Genomic DNA, 19,553 nt, shown 5'->3' with positions numbered 1-19,553 from the left:
CCACTATAGCTATAAAATAAAACTTATTGATTTTAACATGCAGTTTTGATTGGGTGGTTTCTTGGTTACAATGATGCAATTGACCATGTTTCTTAGTATTTAATATTTGGAGGCTAAACAATTGGGTTGAAATCTCTATGAACAACTTTATGTTTTTTTTCATCTTTTTAATTTAAAGACTATCTGTATTCTTTATGGAGGATGGTTGCTACTAGCAATTTATATCCTACTTGTTTGATTTAGACATCAACTCATTTAAAACCCTTCATGTAAATTCTTATATAAATCTAGGAGATATCATTTAAATAAGACTGTTAGTTCATTTTAAATTTAACTATTTATTTGGCATAAGTTTTATACATGACATGTGATCATGTCCATTTACCTTATAGCTATGGAAACCAGAATCTGAGGTATGATTGAAAGTCTATTTTTTTGATGGACTGTTCAGTAGCAGTTCTTTTTATGTTGGATGTACTAACAAAACCTAAAGGGAAGTGGATACATTTGACAACCCTGTAGTTAGGGCTCGGGCTTTTTGTGAATGGGAAAACATACATTCTGACATTACTAGCCTATCACAATAAGCACTGAGCACCAATTGTTCCTTTAGGTCTCAGGTGTTTTAATGTAGTGGAAATGCCAATTGCATGACTGTCCAAGTACAGTGAGGTTATAGCACACCAAGAGGCAGTATTTCATTCTTGATTCTGTATTTCACATAGTCAAGAGAATCCAGAAGAAAATAGTTAGAAATAATAGATTAATGGACATTCTATCATTGTAGATTATGTCTTAGTAACTTATATTTTATATTGAGAATATATCACTCACTGCATGAATGCCTACTTTATATATTGTTCAAATCGCCTACTGTCTGGAATGGTAGGCATTTGTGTTAAGAAAATGATCCAATCACCCTACCTTTCATGACTTCATCCCTTGTCAAATTTGGTAGCAAGAGTGAAGAATGAGACTGGTCTTATCAATATTAACTCTAAATTTAAGTTCATTTTTATGTCACTGCACAGTTGTACTCACAGTGGAATCAAGGAAATTTAGTAGGGTGGGGTCGTGCGCACAGTGCGGGAAGAAGGGGTTAAGGACTCATGAATGCCTCCGGTATGGCTCACCTTTCTGAGAGAGTAGATCTCACACTACCCGTTCTCGTGAGCAGGCTCTGCACCTCGTGAGTGCCTGTGGTCAGTCCAGACAGCGAGCCATGATGGCTGAGGGGCAGGTCAATTGACTCAGAGCTCGTATGGAGACTAGTCATGGACTGGTAACTCGGAGTGTCCTTGCTGCCGGCAGAGGAACTGCTCAGATTGGCAGCCCACACAAGACCACCCGATGTGAAAGAGTGAACCGATGCTGGGCTGGAAGCCAAGGAGTGACTTAAGCTTATAACATCTGTAGTTAGGTCTGAGGGCTTATTGAAGAGAGGGCTGCTGTTGCCGCTCAGCCCACCAGCACTGCCCATGCTGCCCGTACCAGACGACGGTGACTCCAGACTGCCTTGTCGCGCTAATGAGGTACTAGGGCTGGGCAATACTGAGGAGGATTTCACACCCTCAGTATTAGGTGCAGCGGCAGATTTGCCACCTGCCTTGGCACCAAACAACCTAAAAGAAAAACAAATAACAACTTCAGTTGTTCCAAGAGACTCATAGTCACATGCCATAGGGTTTCAGTCCACAGAGCCAAGCGTGCTTTGGAATAGTGAGCCACCAAGCACGTCCAGCCTCTATGTTCCTGAAGGTGATATGATCGGCCTTGGTATTAATCAACTACTAAAAAACTCTTATAATCTCTTAAGGGGAGATCAGCACTGGACTGCGACCAAGGTAGGCAGAAAGAGGGCAAAAGTCAAACATAATCATGTTTGACTTTTACACTTCTATCGACAAAGGACTCTAATGTATTTTAGCCATTCTGGCATTGCCTATCTAGAAAACCATTATAATGAAACAACTTCTACGCATTCGGTATATGACGCTTAAATGAATTTTCCTCCTTTTAAAAATAGGTTACTCAAAAATCTAAGGGGGACAGTTAAGGCAAGGTAATGTCTAGGGGCCTGAGTGACTCAGCTGAAAATATTTTTTGCTTATTTTTGACAACTTATAGATTTGCTGAAATCCTCTCATGGAAAAACCACAGGGATTTCTGTCAGTTGCCGGAGCTATATATATATATCTCAGCGATTTGAAATATCATTGGTGCTAAGGTAGATACTGGAGTTCAGTTCAGAAAACATTTTAGTTTTGTAAATGAAACAGATGATATAATCAAATTTATGCAAATATGGAAATAAAATGATATGAAGTAATGGCAGAATGGTTACTAATTCAGCTGCAATGAAATCCATATTTCCCGCAGTGGAAGATCTCTAGGACGAATATGAGAAATTGTTTCATAGGTAATGGGCCACAGGGGGGCACTATTGGCTTTCACATAAGCAGTGAAATATATTTACTCTTGCTAAAGCTGTAACTCATTCTTTCCAAGAAGAATTCACACTTCAAAACATTCTTCACAATTAGTACTTGCAATAACTGTTATTTTTCAAACAGTTATGGTTCGAAGGTAACTTAAATGTGAGAGTAAATTTTTCTAGGCTCTTCCTAAGAGATCAAAATTCTAGGGTACACCACAGAATAAAAACAAACCTTAAATATTTAATAAGTAATAGGCGATAAATGATTACTCTATTAATTTGAAGATGAGAGAACAGAGGCAGAGATATTTAACAATTTGTCCTAAGTCATTCCTGATTTCCTCTATGCTACTTGGAGTGTCTAAAACCAGGGCTATTACTTGGCAGAACTTTACATATTTAATACAAAGATAATCATGGTACATATATCATGCAGCTGGATTCTGTCAACAAACACTGACAAAGAGTTCCAGAAGTTACCCTCCTCGTGAATTCTTGTCCTGTGTCAGACATCTACATGTTTTAAAATTCTGACAATCACACCATACTTTGACATTTTGATTTGTTTCTGTTTTTACTATGTTAAGATACAGCCCTGTATTTATTGGTCCATTATAAACAGTTACAAAGAATATATGCTGTATATTCATAACCACCAACTCATTATGAGTCAGTGAGATGATGTACACTAGAAGTAAATGTAGTGTTTATCAAGGTCTATACAGTTTGATTTTTTTTAATTACAGAAAGGAGAGGTGAAAACTGCTGAATTATTTTATAAGCTATCACTTCATTTTATGACTACTTCTATGGATAGTTATTTGGCTTTAAGCCTTTTGCGCATTTCCAGCATCACACTGACAGTATACCTGAAAGGCTAACAATTTCTTTAAATGGGCATCACCTTTTTGCACTAGCAGTTCACAAATCAGCTCTGTAGAATTCACTGTATTTTGAACAAGTCTAGAACACAGATCTTTGAATACTCAGAATAAATTAAAATACCTTTATGTGGGATACATATGTGCTATATACTACCTTTTATGTTCTCCCAGCATTCCCTTACATACCCTTACCTTCGAAACGTAGGTGAGGCAATATCTGGATATTTGGACCCTGGCTGTCTGAGCCCTTGTGTACCACAGGCACTGGCAGAGGTGGGGCTGGATTTGGGGGAACCTGACAAAGAAACACTCTCTGAATCTGAGACTGCGACTTTCTCCTTCTCTTTGTCTGTTTGGTTGACAGTGACTGGACTCGAGCGTCCTGAGCCGATCTTAGTAGGTTCTCTCAGTTTGGAGGTGGTGGCCCCAGCTGACTTGCTGCTGACATTGGAATCAATGCTGCTAGTGCTGGATCTGTGGCCACCTCTCCCAGGGATACCACTGGTGCTGGACTTGGAAGGGCGAGGTAAGCTGCGGTACTGGAGGCTGGTCTTGGAGCTCACATGCAGGACAACATCATCTTGATTCTGAGACCCATCTAGGCTGGTTTTCCTTCCTGCATTTGACTTCCCACCAATGGCAGCCGATTTGGGGATCTTCCCCAGTGTAGCTGAGCCACTGGTTATGGTGGCACCACTGCTGGTAATCATAGTAGAGGATCCAACACCACTTGTCTTCTTATATCCAAAAGAATTGCTGGCTGATGATCTTCCAATGCCTGAGGGTGGCTTTTTCCCTTCATCCCCACTGCTTTTCCCTGCATCTGAAGGGGATCTCTGCAAGGATGATGATCCTTTCAGGGGTGTTTTCCCTTTCTCTGAAGCTTTGGCATCATCTGTCTTCCCTGAAAAACACACCAATGGGTTCTTTTGAATGTTTTGACATCATAATACCTCCAAGACCAAATGTAAAAATGTGAATGCTTTTTAGCTGTTTATATAACTTCAGTTCTGAAGTATTTCTTCTTTCAGATCTAAATAGGCACACTCCAATATAATGAGATGATTAAGAGTGTGCATAGCTAGAAAGAAAAAAAACCATGTCTGTGAGAGGAAATGTAATGAACCTGAGGAGATAAAATGAAAAGACTATTTTCTTATTTCTTAATGTTTTGTATCTTACAACACTCTTGCTTCAGAAGGGTGCTACTTATGCCTTTCAAGCCAAGTACAAGACCAGTGGTTCTCAACTTTCCTAATACCTCGACCCTGTAATACAGTTCCTCATGTTGTGGTGACGCAGAGGCAGGCAGATCTCTGTGAGTTTCAGGCCAGCCTGGTCTACAAGAATGAATTCCAGGACAGGATCTAAGGTTACACAGAGAAACCCTGTCTTGAAAAACAAAACAAAACAAACAAAAGTAGTGGCATTTGTAAAATCAATACTGAAAACATGGCATTTGTAAAATCAATACTGAGAATATTCATTAAAAAGTCAGGAAAAGTGAGGTATTATTTGTCCAGAAACAAGACTTTACTTGTACATAAAGTGACCACACTGTAATACAGCACATAACAACCCTACGTGACAAGTGTGATACCCACAGGATTCTCAGATTGTCATATTTATGTGGGCTTATATGAGCAAGTATGTGGATTACAGAACAAACCTGTTTAACTGTGTGCAGAAGAATCTGATTAATAAGAGAGATAAGCTGGGCGTTGGTAGAACACACCTTTAATCCCAGCACTCGGGAGGCAGGCGGATCTCTGTGAGTTCGAGGCCAGCCTGGTCTCCAGAGTGAGTGCCAGGATAGGCTCCAAAGCTACACAGAGAAACCCTGTCTCGAAAACCCAAAAATAAAATAAAATAAAGGGAGATAATACATGTGGAAACAGATGCACAATGGGACCATAGGTTAACATTCTTCTGTAGTGCAGATCCCAAGTGACAAACTTACCTGGGGTCTTGAGTGCACTCGCCCCGGTTTTCTGCCTAGCTGGTGTTCCTCCTTGGGCAGACATGCCTCTCCTCCAGGAACCAGTCTGAGACACAGACAGGCCTGCTTTCTGCCCTGTCTTCTCTGAGTCTTCAGCAAGTCCAGAACTAGCACCCTTCCACTTGGCACCTCCATCACCATGGCTGTCAAAATCCTCTTCAGTCTTCTTCAGCTCCTCTGGACTGTCCCAGGTCTCATCAGCTGTTGACCGTTTCTCTGCATCTGTTTTCAGCTATAAAGAAAAACTTTCCATGAAGAAAAACCCTATAAAGTATGAATCGGGTCCTGGAATGTATTTTCAGATAACTGGTAGGAAAAATAACGAAGCACTGATTTATCTTCAGCAGTATGCCAGAAACGATTCTATTTTTAACTATGGCTTCACTTAAGTTTCATCAATTTGAGCCATAGAATTTCCCTTTGCAGATATTAGAGAATGTCAGGATAAATAATGCTCAGAAAAGCCTAATTCAACTCCACAAAGGAAGGGCTTTTTCTACGACAAATGTGACAAGAAAGACAAAGACAAGGTGGGGACGTATTCAATGTTCTTTCTTGATTTACCATTCACAAGTGAGCCTAGTAATTTATTTTTGACATCATTATAAAACTAATCAAGAATAATCCCATGTTAGACTGTTTTTAAAGTTGGACCTTAAGTAAATCTGCATTAGTGGGGAAAAAACATCCGGGTGGGTCTTTCTGGGTTAGATCAGCAAATATATCTAAGTTAATTACAATCTTCAAAAGAGGCCAGGGACGGGCATTGCTATAGTTCTGGGGGCTGCAACTCTAGGGGTCCTAAAACAAAAACATTTCAGATTCCCAGTGTTGGTGATTCATTAGTATCTCTGAATATTCAGCTTATGCAAATGCTTCAGATTAAAGAATAAAATCACAGTTTAATAAAATACATTTTTTAGGAACAAATTGATAGAAGAGGGAGGATAGCTCTCACCTGAGTGTTCTTCCTGGAGGGGACAGTGATATTGGAGTAAGAGCTGATAGAGGATGTGGTGTTCAGGTCATCTGTGCTGATATTATCAAGGGTATCACTGAGACCACTGCTCACTGAACTGCTGTCATCCCAGCTAAAGAGAAGAAAGACATGAAGCAGAAAAGAGCCCGTCACAGGACAAACATATAAATCACTGACATTTCCACACAGTGTTTTCATAAAGGCATTAAAAATATTTATGAGAACTTGTTCACTATCCATTTTGGGAACATCATATTTATAAGAACTGAATAGCTAGTAAATAATAGCCATCTCTGGTATTTAGGATGAACCAGAAGACGTGGATTATAGGTGAATATTAGAAGCATGAAAGCAAACATTGAAAGAAGAGTAACATGCCATCTGAGTGCCTTACACCGCACCCACAAAAGCAATCTGGAATCATAAAATATCTAAGAATTAATTATCTGTTCAAAAATGTTGGCTTGAGTCAGGCATCTGAAAACCATTCCTCATTTTCCTATCTTAAAATTACAATCATTCAATGGTGTTTAAATATTGAAATACATCCAGTAATCTTACCCATCACAATTCTAAAGAACATAAGAAAGTCTTGTATCTGATGTTCCTGCTTTTGGCATTTGCCACAAAACTTCAGCTTCAGCATCTCAGTGAATGATCAAAAAGTTACACTTGGAGCCTAGAGAGATGTCTCAGCTGCGAGGAGCATTTGCTGCTTTTGCAGAGGGCCCAGGCTTAGTTCCCAGTGCCCCCAAGATAGCTTACAGCATCTGTAACTCCAGTTCAAAGGAATCTGAACCCTCTTCCAGTCTCTGTGGGAACCAGGTACACATGTGGAACACATACATTCATGAAGGCAACAAATATTCATGAAGATAATAAGCAAATGCATCTTTCAAAAAAAATCACAACTGGCCATGGCACTACCATGTTACAATCTCTAAAAAGCTTCTCTTTTTCATATAGTCTAGGCTCCAAAACAAAATGTGTCTCAAGGGATGCATAAGGAAATCCAGTAGAGGGATATGATGGATATCTGAAATACTTTTTTATATAACCAAAAATAAGGTAAGCTATATTAATAACCATGTGCAGGCTAAACCATTATTTAGTCAATGTGTTTGATGTGATGGCACATAAATACTTCAGGACATATGGGTATCTTAAAGGGGAATGGGAATTCCAATTTGCAAGAGGGACCACTGTCTTCTCATTTGCTGACTGAATTTCAGTCTGCTAATACATTAGTTACTACTCACATGTGCTTTGATATATGAATCAATGCAACCTAGGTACATATACTATATAAGGACAAAAACCAAGTCTCATGAAATCAACATTTGGCTTTAAACACCTTTCACAAATGATCCAAGCATTGAAGGTACTATTCAAATATTCATCATGAAAGCACAAATAAAACATAAAGGAGACAAAATGAATATACTACAGGAGCCCCATCTTAAGTTCCAAATAATAATGATGTACCTAGATACATATAAAACAAAAGTAATCATCAAGAAGAAAGCTGAACTTACTGAAAGCGTAGCATATTATTACCAGTTGTTATTTATAAATTAGATTATTATCATTAACAATTATATCTTAATGTGAGAAAAATCTATTTTATACCACTAGAGAAATATCTGTCTGAGTGCCCAAATCTGGTGAATACCTCCTCTATATCATATTTTGTGACTTTCCATATTATTAGCCCCACCATCAGCAAATACCTACAATATCTAAACTCCCTTGCAAACATCTGTTATGCAGCATAGTCCCATCTGCAGTTTGTACCCAATCGGAGAAAGTTATCATTACTAAGCAAGTCAGAGAACTGACTCCTCTCCCACCTAGCAGAGTAACTCAGTTTTCCTCTAAGTAGTGGTGTTTTTTTTTTTTTAAGCTTTCAATTACCTGAGTTACCTACTAGAGGTATCATAATTTGGATGTATGCTTTTCTTTTTCTTTTTAAAGATTTATTTATTTATCATGTGTACAGTGCATGCCAGAAGAGGGCACCAGATCCCATTACAGATGGTTGTGAGCCACCAGTGGTTGCTGGGAATTGAACTCAGGACCTCTGGAAGGACAGCCAGTGCTCTTAACCCCTGAGCCATCACTCCAGCCCCGGATGTATGGTTTTCTAAGAGCCAGTAAAGGGGTTATGTTTCCCACTGTCTCTTAATTCAAAGAGCCTTCCACCATGCTTTAGGTCCATAAATTGTCAAAAGTAGATCATGTAATTTGCAACTAAGATCTTAGTCACTACAATAATCATTTCTACAACACAGTTTTATTCATTACTTATTATTTCTTTTACTATTTGTACTTTACATGTTGAATATGGGAATATAAATTATGAAAAATCATGAACATATACTTTGAACACCATTATACCAATGTAAACCTCAACCTCAAGTTCCTTAACAAACAAATATCAAGAGAATGAGGAGATATACTGAAAGCTGCTGAAAGTACTTAGAAATATTGTATTTAATAAAATGTTATGATGCAAAAGATACTCACATTTATTTATTTTTATTTGAACACAACGCGTGTGTGTGTGTGTGTGTGTGTGTGTGTGTGTGTGTCTGTGTGTGTGTGTGCGCGCGCGCGCACCATGATGCATGTATGGAGTTTATGTTACCTTAGCCTTTATCAGTGCTTTGTGTAGGCCCATTTGGAAAAATCTACTTCTCTGGCCTGGGTGGAGACCTAATATTCGAAGCTTCCCAAATCATAAAGCAGTTAATCCAACTGTGTGGTAAATCACCTGACCAAGGCACCACCCTAAAGCAGTGAAGAGAATCATTATGATTGTGAGCTCACAAAAGCTATGCTAAAGAGACAGATGAAGTAATTACCCCTTTAATGACATATTGTACTTTTTCTTCCCAGAATTCCCTCTCCCTAGTGCAGTCCCTGTGATCTATGGACAGACTCTGTTGGGCCCATCTACTTTTATAAATCCTAACTCAAAAGGCCTATTTTTTATGTCTTGATGTTGGTTTTGGTGACACATTAGGCTTCCATATTATTTTATAAAGCTCCCTTCCTGCCATGTAGATGACCTCCATGCTTCTTAAATTCAAGGGCATGGCTTGTTTTCCTTCTCTTCTCCATTCTCTTGCAAGCAGCTTCCAAGATTTATAGTTTGCCTGCCCTTTTAAACTCTATTAATCTTTTAAACTGTATTACTCTTTTCCTTGAGCTTTTGTTTGGGACTGTTGTTAAATTTTCTTATTAATGAGACTAAAAACCCAAAGAGGGAATCTAAATTCTCTGGTATCCAGTCAAAATCATGGAGGAGCTTCCCAAAATTTCTAGTAACAGTTAGAGGACAACTAGTGGGAGAGTGGGTTCTCGACTTCCACTATCTGGGTTCCTCAATGGGATGGAGTGCACATCTTAAAGCTTGGTGCAAAGGACCGATACCTGCTAAGTCATTTCCTCCTCAGCCCTCAACAATAGCTTCTTCCAAATGAAAACCTAGCTTCAAATAGCATGCTAAAATCAGAATCAGCTATTGTGATCACAACAATCACAGACATTCTTCAATAAACACAAAACTTTGAGTTTAGACTTATAGAACCTATAGTTCCAATAACATCATGAAGTTTCAATCTCTCATTGAAAACTGAAACAAAGTAATCTAACAAATATAATGGTCAAACAAAGCCTGATATAATGGAACTAAAATGCACATAGGAGTTCTCCTTGGATTTGACTGCCACTCTCACAGGTAGTATATAGTAGGTTATTGAACATACTGTTCTGGTTTAATTAGCATCATACAGCCCTTGTTTCTGTATTTTCTCCCCTCCTTTCCTAAAATGTACTCATAACAAGCATTACATTCTCTGCCATCTTTACTTGGCTCTTCTTTTTCTTATAGTGTTTCTCTATTCTTGAGAACTTCATTGAATTGCTCTATATCTTGCCCTCCATTATATTAACTTTAGAATATCTTCCTTGACAACAACTATGAAATCAAGGTTATGATTTTGAAACCTTAATCACTTAGCTAAACTACAATTCTTTCCTGACTGCAAGATTCATGTTTTTAGCCTTATTTGGAAATTTTTGCTCCAAGGGAGTCATGTCAAAATCTCAAATTAACTCTAGGTAGATCACATTATTCTTTCTCCAAAAATTCTTCCCAACACTCATTGGCATTACTTGTCAGTCCTCGATCTAATACATTACTCTTACTTCCTTTGCATTTTAATGAAGTCCAATTCTCTGTGAATTTGTCTTTAATCACTTAAAAAATTGTTTTAGCAGGCACATGGATGGCCACTCTTTTATTATACACTTTCCATTTTTATACTATATTCAATATTCATTTTAAAATACTGGTAAGTATGTACTCTCACTCAGTGTGAGAAGTAAATTTCAGTTCTTCAAAAAGTTTAATGTTTACTGAGACCATCAATCAATAGAAACTGGAAAGTGTCATGATAGAGGTTAGTGGTATAAATGGATGGTGGGACATAATCACGATTACTTTTTTCAAGAGTTGGTATCTTCATGATGTGACTGTGACAACTGTGAGTGGGTAAGATCCTATACTAACCAGTCTATTGCCACATTTTCACTCCTGAAAAATAGTCGTGTGTGTGTGTGTGTGTGTGTGTGTGTGTGTGTGTGTGTGTGTGTGTGTGTGTTTCTGTCCCCCTTTTCATACTATGTATAATGGACTATGATTTATTTATCATTATATCTCTAATAGATAGCAGTGTCTGTTGTTGACTATGACACTAAATTATATTGCTAAATGAAGTTTTCCTTTTGAAAATACTGCTTCCATTCATTGATTTTAAACTGGGTTAAGCCTAATAATAATAAAAGATTTTTGAAGATTTTTTTATTTTTATGTGCATAAATGTATTTATTTGCATGCATGTATATGCACCACATGTGTACATCTGATGTTACAAATCTGGAGTTACAAATGGCTGTGAGCTGCCACTACTTCAGCTCCATTACATGAAAGTTTCCAGCAAACTTTTGTTCAACATAGTTCTTTGCTAAGCAAACTTGAAGTAATAATTTTTGACAGATAATGGAGTTATTTTTCTAATCTTAAACTTCTATGACATTTGACTTTCTCCTTTGATTTTGTAGATAACAGAATTCTCCATAGCCATGATGCAATTAATTCTGTTGATTGTCACACATTTAATTAAGTTGAAAAAAGCTTAATAGAAAATAGTTTTTAATGAAAGAATTATTAGCATAATTAGCTCTGAGTAATAGGTCTCAAATCTCATCAAATATTTTTGCCATCCTTTCATTTTTAATTGCATTAAAATTTAAGGGTTTCTAACTATATTCTGCATAAAGAGAACCTCTTTATTTCTGCCAAATTACAAATCTATAATTCTGTTGAGTCTTTCTCTCACAGTCTATGACCAACTCATAAATTGTGGAATTGTTAGTTTTTATTTACATGTTGTGTAGTTCCTGCCTTGAAACACTATAAATAAAACCATTAAAATATTCACATACAAGTCTTTGCATGGATATAATCCTTTACTCACTAGGTAAAAGAGCAGTCAGAGTGATATTGTGGGAGAATGGAAGAAAAACTACACATTCTTTTCTAATGAGTGTGAAAAATTGTGCATTCTCACTGTGTGTTTCTCTTCTTTCCCTGTCTCTGTCCGTTTGGCTCTATTGTGTGTGTGTGTGTGTGTGTGTGTGTGTGTGTGTGTGTGTGTGTGTAAGTTTCTGTCTCTCTGCCATCTCTCTGTCTCTGTTTCTTACTTTCTCTGTCTCTGAGGTGTGTGTGTGTGTGTGTGTGTGTGTGTGTGTGTGTGTGTGCACAAAACTTAAGTCAAAATGGATCAAAGACCTCAACATAAACCCAGCCACACTGAACCTACTAGAAGATAAAGTGGGAAATAACCTTGAATTAATCGGCACAGGAGACCACTTCCTGAACATAAAACCAGTAGCACAGACACTGAGACCAAAAATTAACATTTATTAATTTATTAATAAATGTTAATTGTTGATCTCCTGAAACTGAGAAGCTTCTGTAAGGCAAAGGACATAGTCAGCAAGACAAAACAACAGCCCACAGACTGGGAAAAGATATTCACCAACTCCACATCTGACAGAGGCCTGATCTCCAAAATATACAAAGAACTCAAGAAGCTATTCTCCAAAACACCAAACAATCCAATTAAAAAATGGGGTACAGAACTAAATAGACAATTCTCAATAGAGTAATCTAAAATGGCTGAAAGACACGTAAGAAAGTGCTCAATATCCTTAGCCATGTGCTTCAGGGAAATGCAAATCAAAACAACTCTGAGATACCATCTTACTCCTGCCAGAATGGCTAAAATCAAAACTACCAATGATAGTTTATCCTGGAGAGGATGTGGAGAAAGAGGAACACTCCTCCACTGCTGGTGGGAGTGCCAACTTGTACAGCCACTGTGGAAATCAGGATGGCGACTCCTCAAGAAAATGGGAATGAGTCTATTACAAGATCCAGCAATTCCACTCCTAGGCATATACCCAAAAGAAGCACATTCATATAACAAAGACATCTGTTCAACCATGTTCATAGCAGCATTATTTGTAATAGCCAGACTGGAAGCAGCCTAGATGCCCCTCAGCCGAAGAATGGATACAGAAAATGTGGTACATTTACACAATCGAGTACTACTCAGCAGAAAAAAACAAAAACAAAAAACAAAAACAATGGAATCTTGAAATTTGCAGGAAAATGGATGGAACTCGAAGAAACCATTCTGACCGAGGTAACCCAACCACAAAAACACAAACATGATATGTACTCACTCATATGTAGACCTGCTTTATGATACATAGTAGTGACCATGCTTTATCAGAGCTGTTTTTAATGATGTTGCTCAGAATGGTTTCCTTCCAGATGATGATTGAGAAGCTAATTAAAAAAAAATGGTGCCAGGTGCCACAAGAGTAACAGAACTGTGCTGTTTTCTGGGATTTTGTTTTTTACTTTTTTTTTTTTAATGGAGTGTGCTGGATGTGTCTACAATTTTGTTCAAATGACTGCAGCACCTGGAAAAGCTGTTGCTGCTATTGATGCATAACATACTGCCATTATTGGTATATATATATATATATATATATACATATATAATTTGAATTTTTGGAAACTTTAGATGTGCTGTCAACTTTGGAAAAAAGTATCCCAGTTTACCGTGTTGAGTTGGCATTGTACAAAAATTAACAGCCATATTGGTCTAGAAAAAAAAAGATAGGTTTATTATCTTCCTAGTCTTTCAAGAATTTAGTTTCATTGGCAAGTTTATAATAAAAAGTAATTGACTATATGCATGCTGTTTACTTTAAGGTTTTCTATTACTTCATTTCTATGGGCATTTTAGTGAATATTATCAGCATGCTGTAGCTTTACACTAAGCCTTACAAACAGATCATGTAAGTCCTCCAGATTCATGCTTCTCTTTACAAAATCGGTGCAGCTATTTTTGTTCTAAGCATTTGCATATAATTTCAGAAACAGCTTCTATACATCTAATGAGAAGCTGCCGGTGACTTGATATGTATTTCATTAAATCTAAGGATCCATCCAGAAATACTGATATCATATCAAGCTTCTCAGCCCACAAGCAATAAATATTTTTCAATATATTTTTACCTTCTTTAATTTCTTTATGCAATAGTGGGTAATTCTTGGAATCATAGAGCTTTATAAAAACTAAATTGGGTTATATTATGGAAGCTGTCACAAAGGATATGTTTAAATGTTCATGTTTTATTTTTTCTCATTTATTTTATTTTTTTTATTTAATTTTTTATTTAATTTTTACAAATTATAATTTCACATGTCAATCCCTTCTCCCTCTTCCCCCTCGCCCCTAATCCCCCACCATCCCCTTCCCCCCTCCACTCCCCATAGAGGGTAGAGCCCTCCACGGGGGCTCCCCAAATTCCACAACAGCATCCTGGACCAGGCCTAGGCCCTCCCCCATGTGTCCCGGATGAGAGCATCCCTTCACACAGGATGGGCTCTCAAAGTCCCTTCTTTTTTTTTTCATTCATCTATTTAGCTCATAAATAAAGTCATGCACAATTATGATACACAATATAGTATGTTCACAATGGCATGGCTAAATTAAACAAATTAACATATTATATCACACATATTCATCATTTTTGTTTTGAGAACACTTAAAGTATACCATCTCACAACTTTTAAAATATAGCATATTGTTATAAATCATATTTATCATGCTCTCAGTAGACCTCAAGGCTTCAGGGAGTCCATGCCTCTTGTCCAACTGCAGTTTTATATCCTTAAACCAATTGTTTCCCCATTGTTAAAAACCCACATTGAAGCCTAATAGCCACAATTCTGCTATCTGTTCGCATAAGTTCATCATTTCTAGGTTACACATAAAATTGAAATTGTGTGACATTTGTCTTCCAGTGTGTCACTTCTTTTTTTTTGGCAAGCTTATAACTTTACTACTTACTAAAGATGAAATCAAATTTGCATGCACAGGTGAGCACTCTCTGAAACACCTTGGATTCATTACATATTTGAGTTTCAATTAGCATATATATATATATATATATTAAATAAAAAGAGCAGTAATGGCAATATGTTATGCATCAATAGCAGCAACAGCTTTTCCAGGTGCTGCAGTCATTTGAACAAAATTGTAGACACATCCAGCACACTCCATTTAAAAAACAAAAAACAAAACAAAAACAAAAAGAATCCCACAAACAACAACAACAAAAAGTAAAAAACAAAATCCCAGAAAACAGTGCAGTTCTGTTACTCTTGTGGTACTTGGCACCATTTTTTTTTTTAATTTGCTTCTCAGTCATCATCTGGAAGGAAACCATTCTGAGCAACATCATTAAAAACAGCTCTGATAAAGCAAGGTCACTACTGTGTATCATAAAGCAGGTCTACATATGAGTGAGTACATATCATGTTTGTGTTTTTGTGATTGGGTTACCTCACTCAGAATGGTTTCTTTGAGTTCCATCCATTTTCCTGCAAATTTCAAGATTCCATTGTTTTTTTCTGCTGAGTAGTACTCGATTGTGTAAATGTACCACATTTTCTGTATCCATTCTTTGGCTGAGGGGCATCTAGGCTGCTTCCAGTTTCTGGCTATTACAAATAATGCTGCTATGAACATGGTTGAACATATATCCATGTTATATGAATGTGCTACTTTTGGGTATATGCCTAGGAGTGGAATTGCTGGATCTTGTGATAGACTCATTCCTATTTTCTTGAGGAGTCGCCATCCTGATTTCCACAGTGGCTGTACAAGTTGGCACTCCCACCAGCAGTGGAGGAGTGTTCCTCTTTCTCCACAGCCTCTCCAGGATAAACTATCATTGGTGTTTTTTTATTTTAGCCATTCTGACAGGAGTAAGATGGTATCTCAGAGTATTTTTTGTCATTGTTGTTGCTTGTATATCAAATACGATTAAATTCTAAAACTTGGCTTTGTATGACATAATGTTGTCAAGTTCATTGATTGCTTTTTTGGTGCTGTAGGATGAAGGCCTGATTTTTAAAGTAAATTCCTTTGTTACTTCTTCATATACGTTCAGTCATGTCAACTCTGAATACAGTGAGTTTAACATTTCCTTTCCATAAGCACACTCTAATATGATGAACATGCTAATGCACCAACAAGATGACAGATTTTCACATATAATAATGACAACACAAAGATACAACAATGACAATATTATTACCCTATTACTTAAGTGCAGGAAGAAGGCTAAAGAATAAGCCTACACTAAATCATAATGAAAATGGGAGAATAAATAATTAAAAGGCCCATTAATTTTTTAGCAAGTGTCAAGAAAATCTGTGGTATGAAAATTGGGATTTTATATCAAATTAAAAATTCCAAGGCAGCTCAGCAGTTCAGCATGAAAAGCAGAAGACTATACTGAAAATATAAAGTTCCATTCTTTAGAGGAGAGACATTGAAATCACAAACCAACGAGGATGTTCATAAAGAAAACAACTAGACTTTATAAACCAATCTTTCTTACACATTAAAAGTGTGACCTGAGTATAAAATGGTAAAATACACATTTTCTTTGCTGGAACTTAATAGAAAACACTTAAAATTATTACTACACGAAGGGCAACTAAATAATAATATTCACAGAAAAGCAGACAAAGAATCTTAATAAATAATATACAAAGAAAAATTTCCAACATCCCAAAACCATATGAAGAATTTTAACTTTATAAATAGTTAAAGTTCTAGTTATTAATCAATCAGTGTGTATAAGGTCCTCACTAGTGACTAGATAATCTTTCTTCTTTACACTCTCTAGTAACTTTCTTCTCATAGCAACTCAGAAGTAATGGTTATATGATCATCCCCACAATATATAGACAAAGAGATTAAGTAAGGTACAATCACATTAAAGGACTCACCCAATTTCTCACATACTAAACAGTGATTTTTGATCCAGACATGTCCAGATGAAGATTTCAAGTTATTAACCCAACAAAAAATGCTAACAGCAAAATTCATTTAATATTTGAGATGATTTCAAATATTTTCATCAAATGTGTTGAATCTGCTTTACAATTAAGGTTAATAATGTAGTTTATAGCAATCTGTCCTAAATAAAGTATTTGTGAACAGTGATTTATTTAGGAAGACATTCAACTCGGCATCTTCTTTCTTAACACTTTCAAGGGATGAACCATTGACATATGAAGTGATAAAGAGTATTTGAAAGCCAATTGTATGTGTGTGGGCTGAGGCTATGGGCTGAGTGATCCTGTTTCTTTGATAATTTAGTGATGGCCAGTGGTTAGCAGTGAAGGGATTCCTCTATTAGTGGGTGCATAGATTCATATAGATGTCAAAAATCAGAAATGTAAAACAGCAGTACAAAATTTATATAACCTAGAAAGTAAAAGAATGTAACCATTTAACATTCAGGCATATTACTATTTGACTTCCTATGAGAATACCAAATGAATGAGAAAATGAATGGGGATGCTTTTTATTATTTAGCTTTTACATGCTTAGTAATATTGCAAAGGTAATTGTTGTCTATAATCACCTCTGGGCACACATTTGAAGGCAAATCTGCTTTAAACAAAATGTATTTCTGTTCACAACTTCAGTATTTATGGGGACTTCTGAAATATTTACTGAATTGTTCTTAAAAATCATTTTGAAGATTTGAAACATGTTCCTTTTGAAAAAGGAAAAGTTAGTCCAGTGACCTGATATTGGTTGCTGGGTCAATTTTCAGTGTGCTCCTATATTTCACATAGCAGCATTCGGGGCAGGCAGTCTTCATTTTGCTATTAGACTGTTCAGATTGCTGTACCAACTGCTCAATAAGTGCATGTATTGTAAAAAGACACTGTTTTTAATAAAGAATGGATCTTTTTAACCTCAGGCACTAAAAAATAACCTTATTTCCAATTTCACCTTATTTAATTACCCTAAGTGAATTAATGGAACATGTTGATTAATTCTTTCTCTGGATACATTCCTCTTTTACCCCAATTTGATTATAATCAAAATACTGGCTACTGACGTGACATTATTTTAAATTTCTACCAAAATGTTCACTGAGTACTGACTTTTCAATTTCTGCTCATAGGTTGATTTTATTAAAAGATAAAGGAAAAACACATTTGCAAAATATTTTAGTTCCCAGTCGATTGGCTTGATTATATATGATATAATCATTTAAAAAACATTGCCATGGATGTTATAATATTTCACAGTATCGGAGTATTCTTGGGGCAATAGTACTGGGAAACACTGAAATGAATGATGAGGCTCATCAGTAACGTGATGTTCTTAATCTGGTTGCCTGCAGATGCATATATTTCTTCATTATTCACGCTCTTTGCTTGAATTTAGCCTTCTGAAGAAGGTCTGACTCAGCATGTTTAAAAATTAGCACACCCTTCTCTGTACACATGTCTTACTACATTCTTGCATTTGTCTCTCATTCTTGCAACTACCGTCAATCAATATATTACTTTTTCAATTAATTCATCACTTATTTTTTACTGAGAAACATCATAAACAATCTGTAAAACCTAGAAAGCTTTGCTTATTTTGTCTATGGCTGTTTTTTATGCTGTAAGAGGAAAATATCTTGACTGTAAGAGGCACTCAATCAAAGGCAACTTTTTATAAATCAATCATTAGTGGTCACTTCTTACTTTAGTATCATTGCTGATAGTAATCACCTAATTGGACTCTAAATCACTAATGATGAGTAGAATCCTATGTGTTTCATTTGACTTCTGAATACCATACCTAATTGTGCCTTAGTCTTTACAAGTTTTTACAAGATCAAAACCTAAGGAATGCTGATACCCACAGTGGTCTTGGTCTTCTCCCCTCAATCAACATAATCAAGACAAGCACCTACAGACATACACACAGGCCAACTTAATATAGACCACCCTTCATTGGGACTCTCTTTCTGGGTGATTTCATAGTGTGCCAAGGTGACACTAAGATTAGCCACCATAGTATTTATTACAATATTGGAGTTATTCGAGTGTAAGTGAGTTAGCTGACATAAGAAGAAAATTTAAATCTGGATACACGAAGATCCAGACTCCTAAAGTTTCATAGGAATGTCAGAAAATCCATTGTCAAGGTTCTCATGACATAGTAATACAAGAAAAACAGTTTTGACTCTCCAGCCTAAAAGGAGGCAGATGACATAGAATATGACTCAGTATTTTAAAGATTTTACTATTTCTTAAATATGGAAATAACTACTCACTAAGAAGGGAAAAAGGTAACCATAATCATCATGAGATTATTTTATAAAAGTTTCTGGATTTTTCATCCCGAATAAAGGGAAAATTGGATATTTGCATATTAGAATGGAGTCACTAAAATTCCATCATATTTTAGGATGATTTTTCTCTATATGATTATTAAAATAATGAGATGCATTTCACTTTCAAAGTATGTTCTAGACGCAACGATCTTTGCAATAATAAGATGTTGAGAAATGTCTAGGCTGTGAGTTTTAGAACCAAACTACCAAGTCCATGACTTTGGTCTTCACAACTATGAGAACATGCAACTACTTATTCCTTTATTATGTAATTTTGTCAGCAGTCCATACCAGCTTTGGGTACTGTAACCACTGAAGTGTAAATTCATTATTTCCTCAGGGTCAGTGATATTACTCCAAGACTGATTTGTAAATGTTTTATCATTGTAAAGAAAAGAACAA

General features: G+C 36.4%; 1 protein-coding gene across 7 annotated transcripts in view; it reads right to left on the bottom strand.

The window, feature by feature from the left end:
- Nav3 (neuron navigator 3) overlaps positions 1 to 19,553 on the bottom strand; it is a 219,292-nt gene that overhangs the window by 74,990 nt on the left and 124,749 nt on the right. For 6 of the 7 annotated variants that reach the window (XR_004772196.1, XM_027392445.2, XM_027392446.2 and 3 more), the window contains 4 exons: positions 6,279 to 6,411; positions 5,282 to 5,552; positions 3,514 to 4,225; positions 1,134 to 1,622 (listed from right to left, as the gene is read on the bottom strand). Coding sequence is in view for 6 of the 7 variants with exons in the window: in XM_027392445.2 (XP_027248246.1) it covers positions 1,134 to 1,622; positions 3,514 to 4,225; positions 5,282 to 5,552; positions 6,279 to 6,411 (1,605 nt within the window). In the remaining variant the exon portion in view is untranslated. The remainder of the gene's footprint in view (positions 1 to 1,133; positions 1,623 to 3,513; positions 4,226 to 5,281; positions 5,553 to 6,278; positions 6,412 to 19,553) is intronic. The other variant, XM_027392450.2, reaches the window with a different exon arrangement.

This window comes from Cricetulus griseus (genome assembly GCF_003668045.3).
Source record: "Cricetulus griseus strain 17A/GY chromosome 1 unlocalized genomic scaffold, alternate assembly CriGri-PICRH-1.0 chr1_0, whole genome shotgun sequence".
NCBI lineage: Eukaryota > Metazoa > Chordata > Mammalia > Rodentia > Cricetidae > Cricetulus > Cricetulus griseus.
The sequence above is the reverse complement of the archived record's forward strand: the minus strand, read 5'-3'. Positions and strand labels throughout refer to the sequence as shown.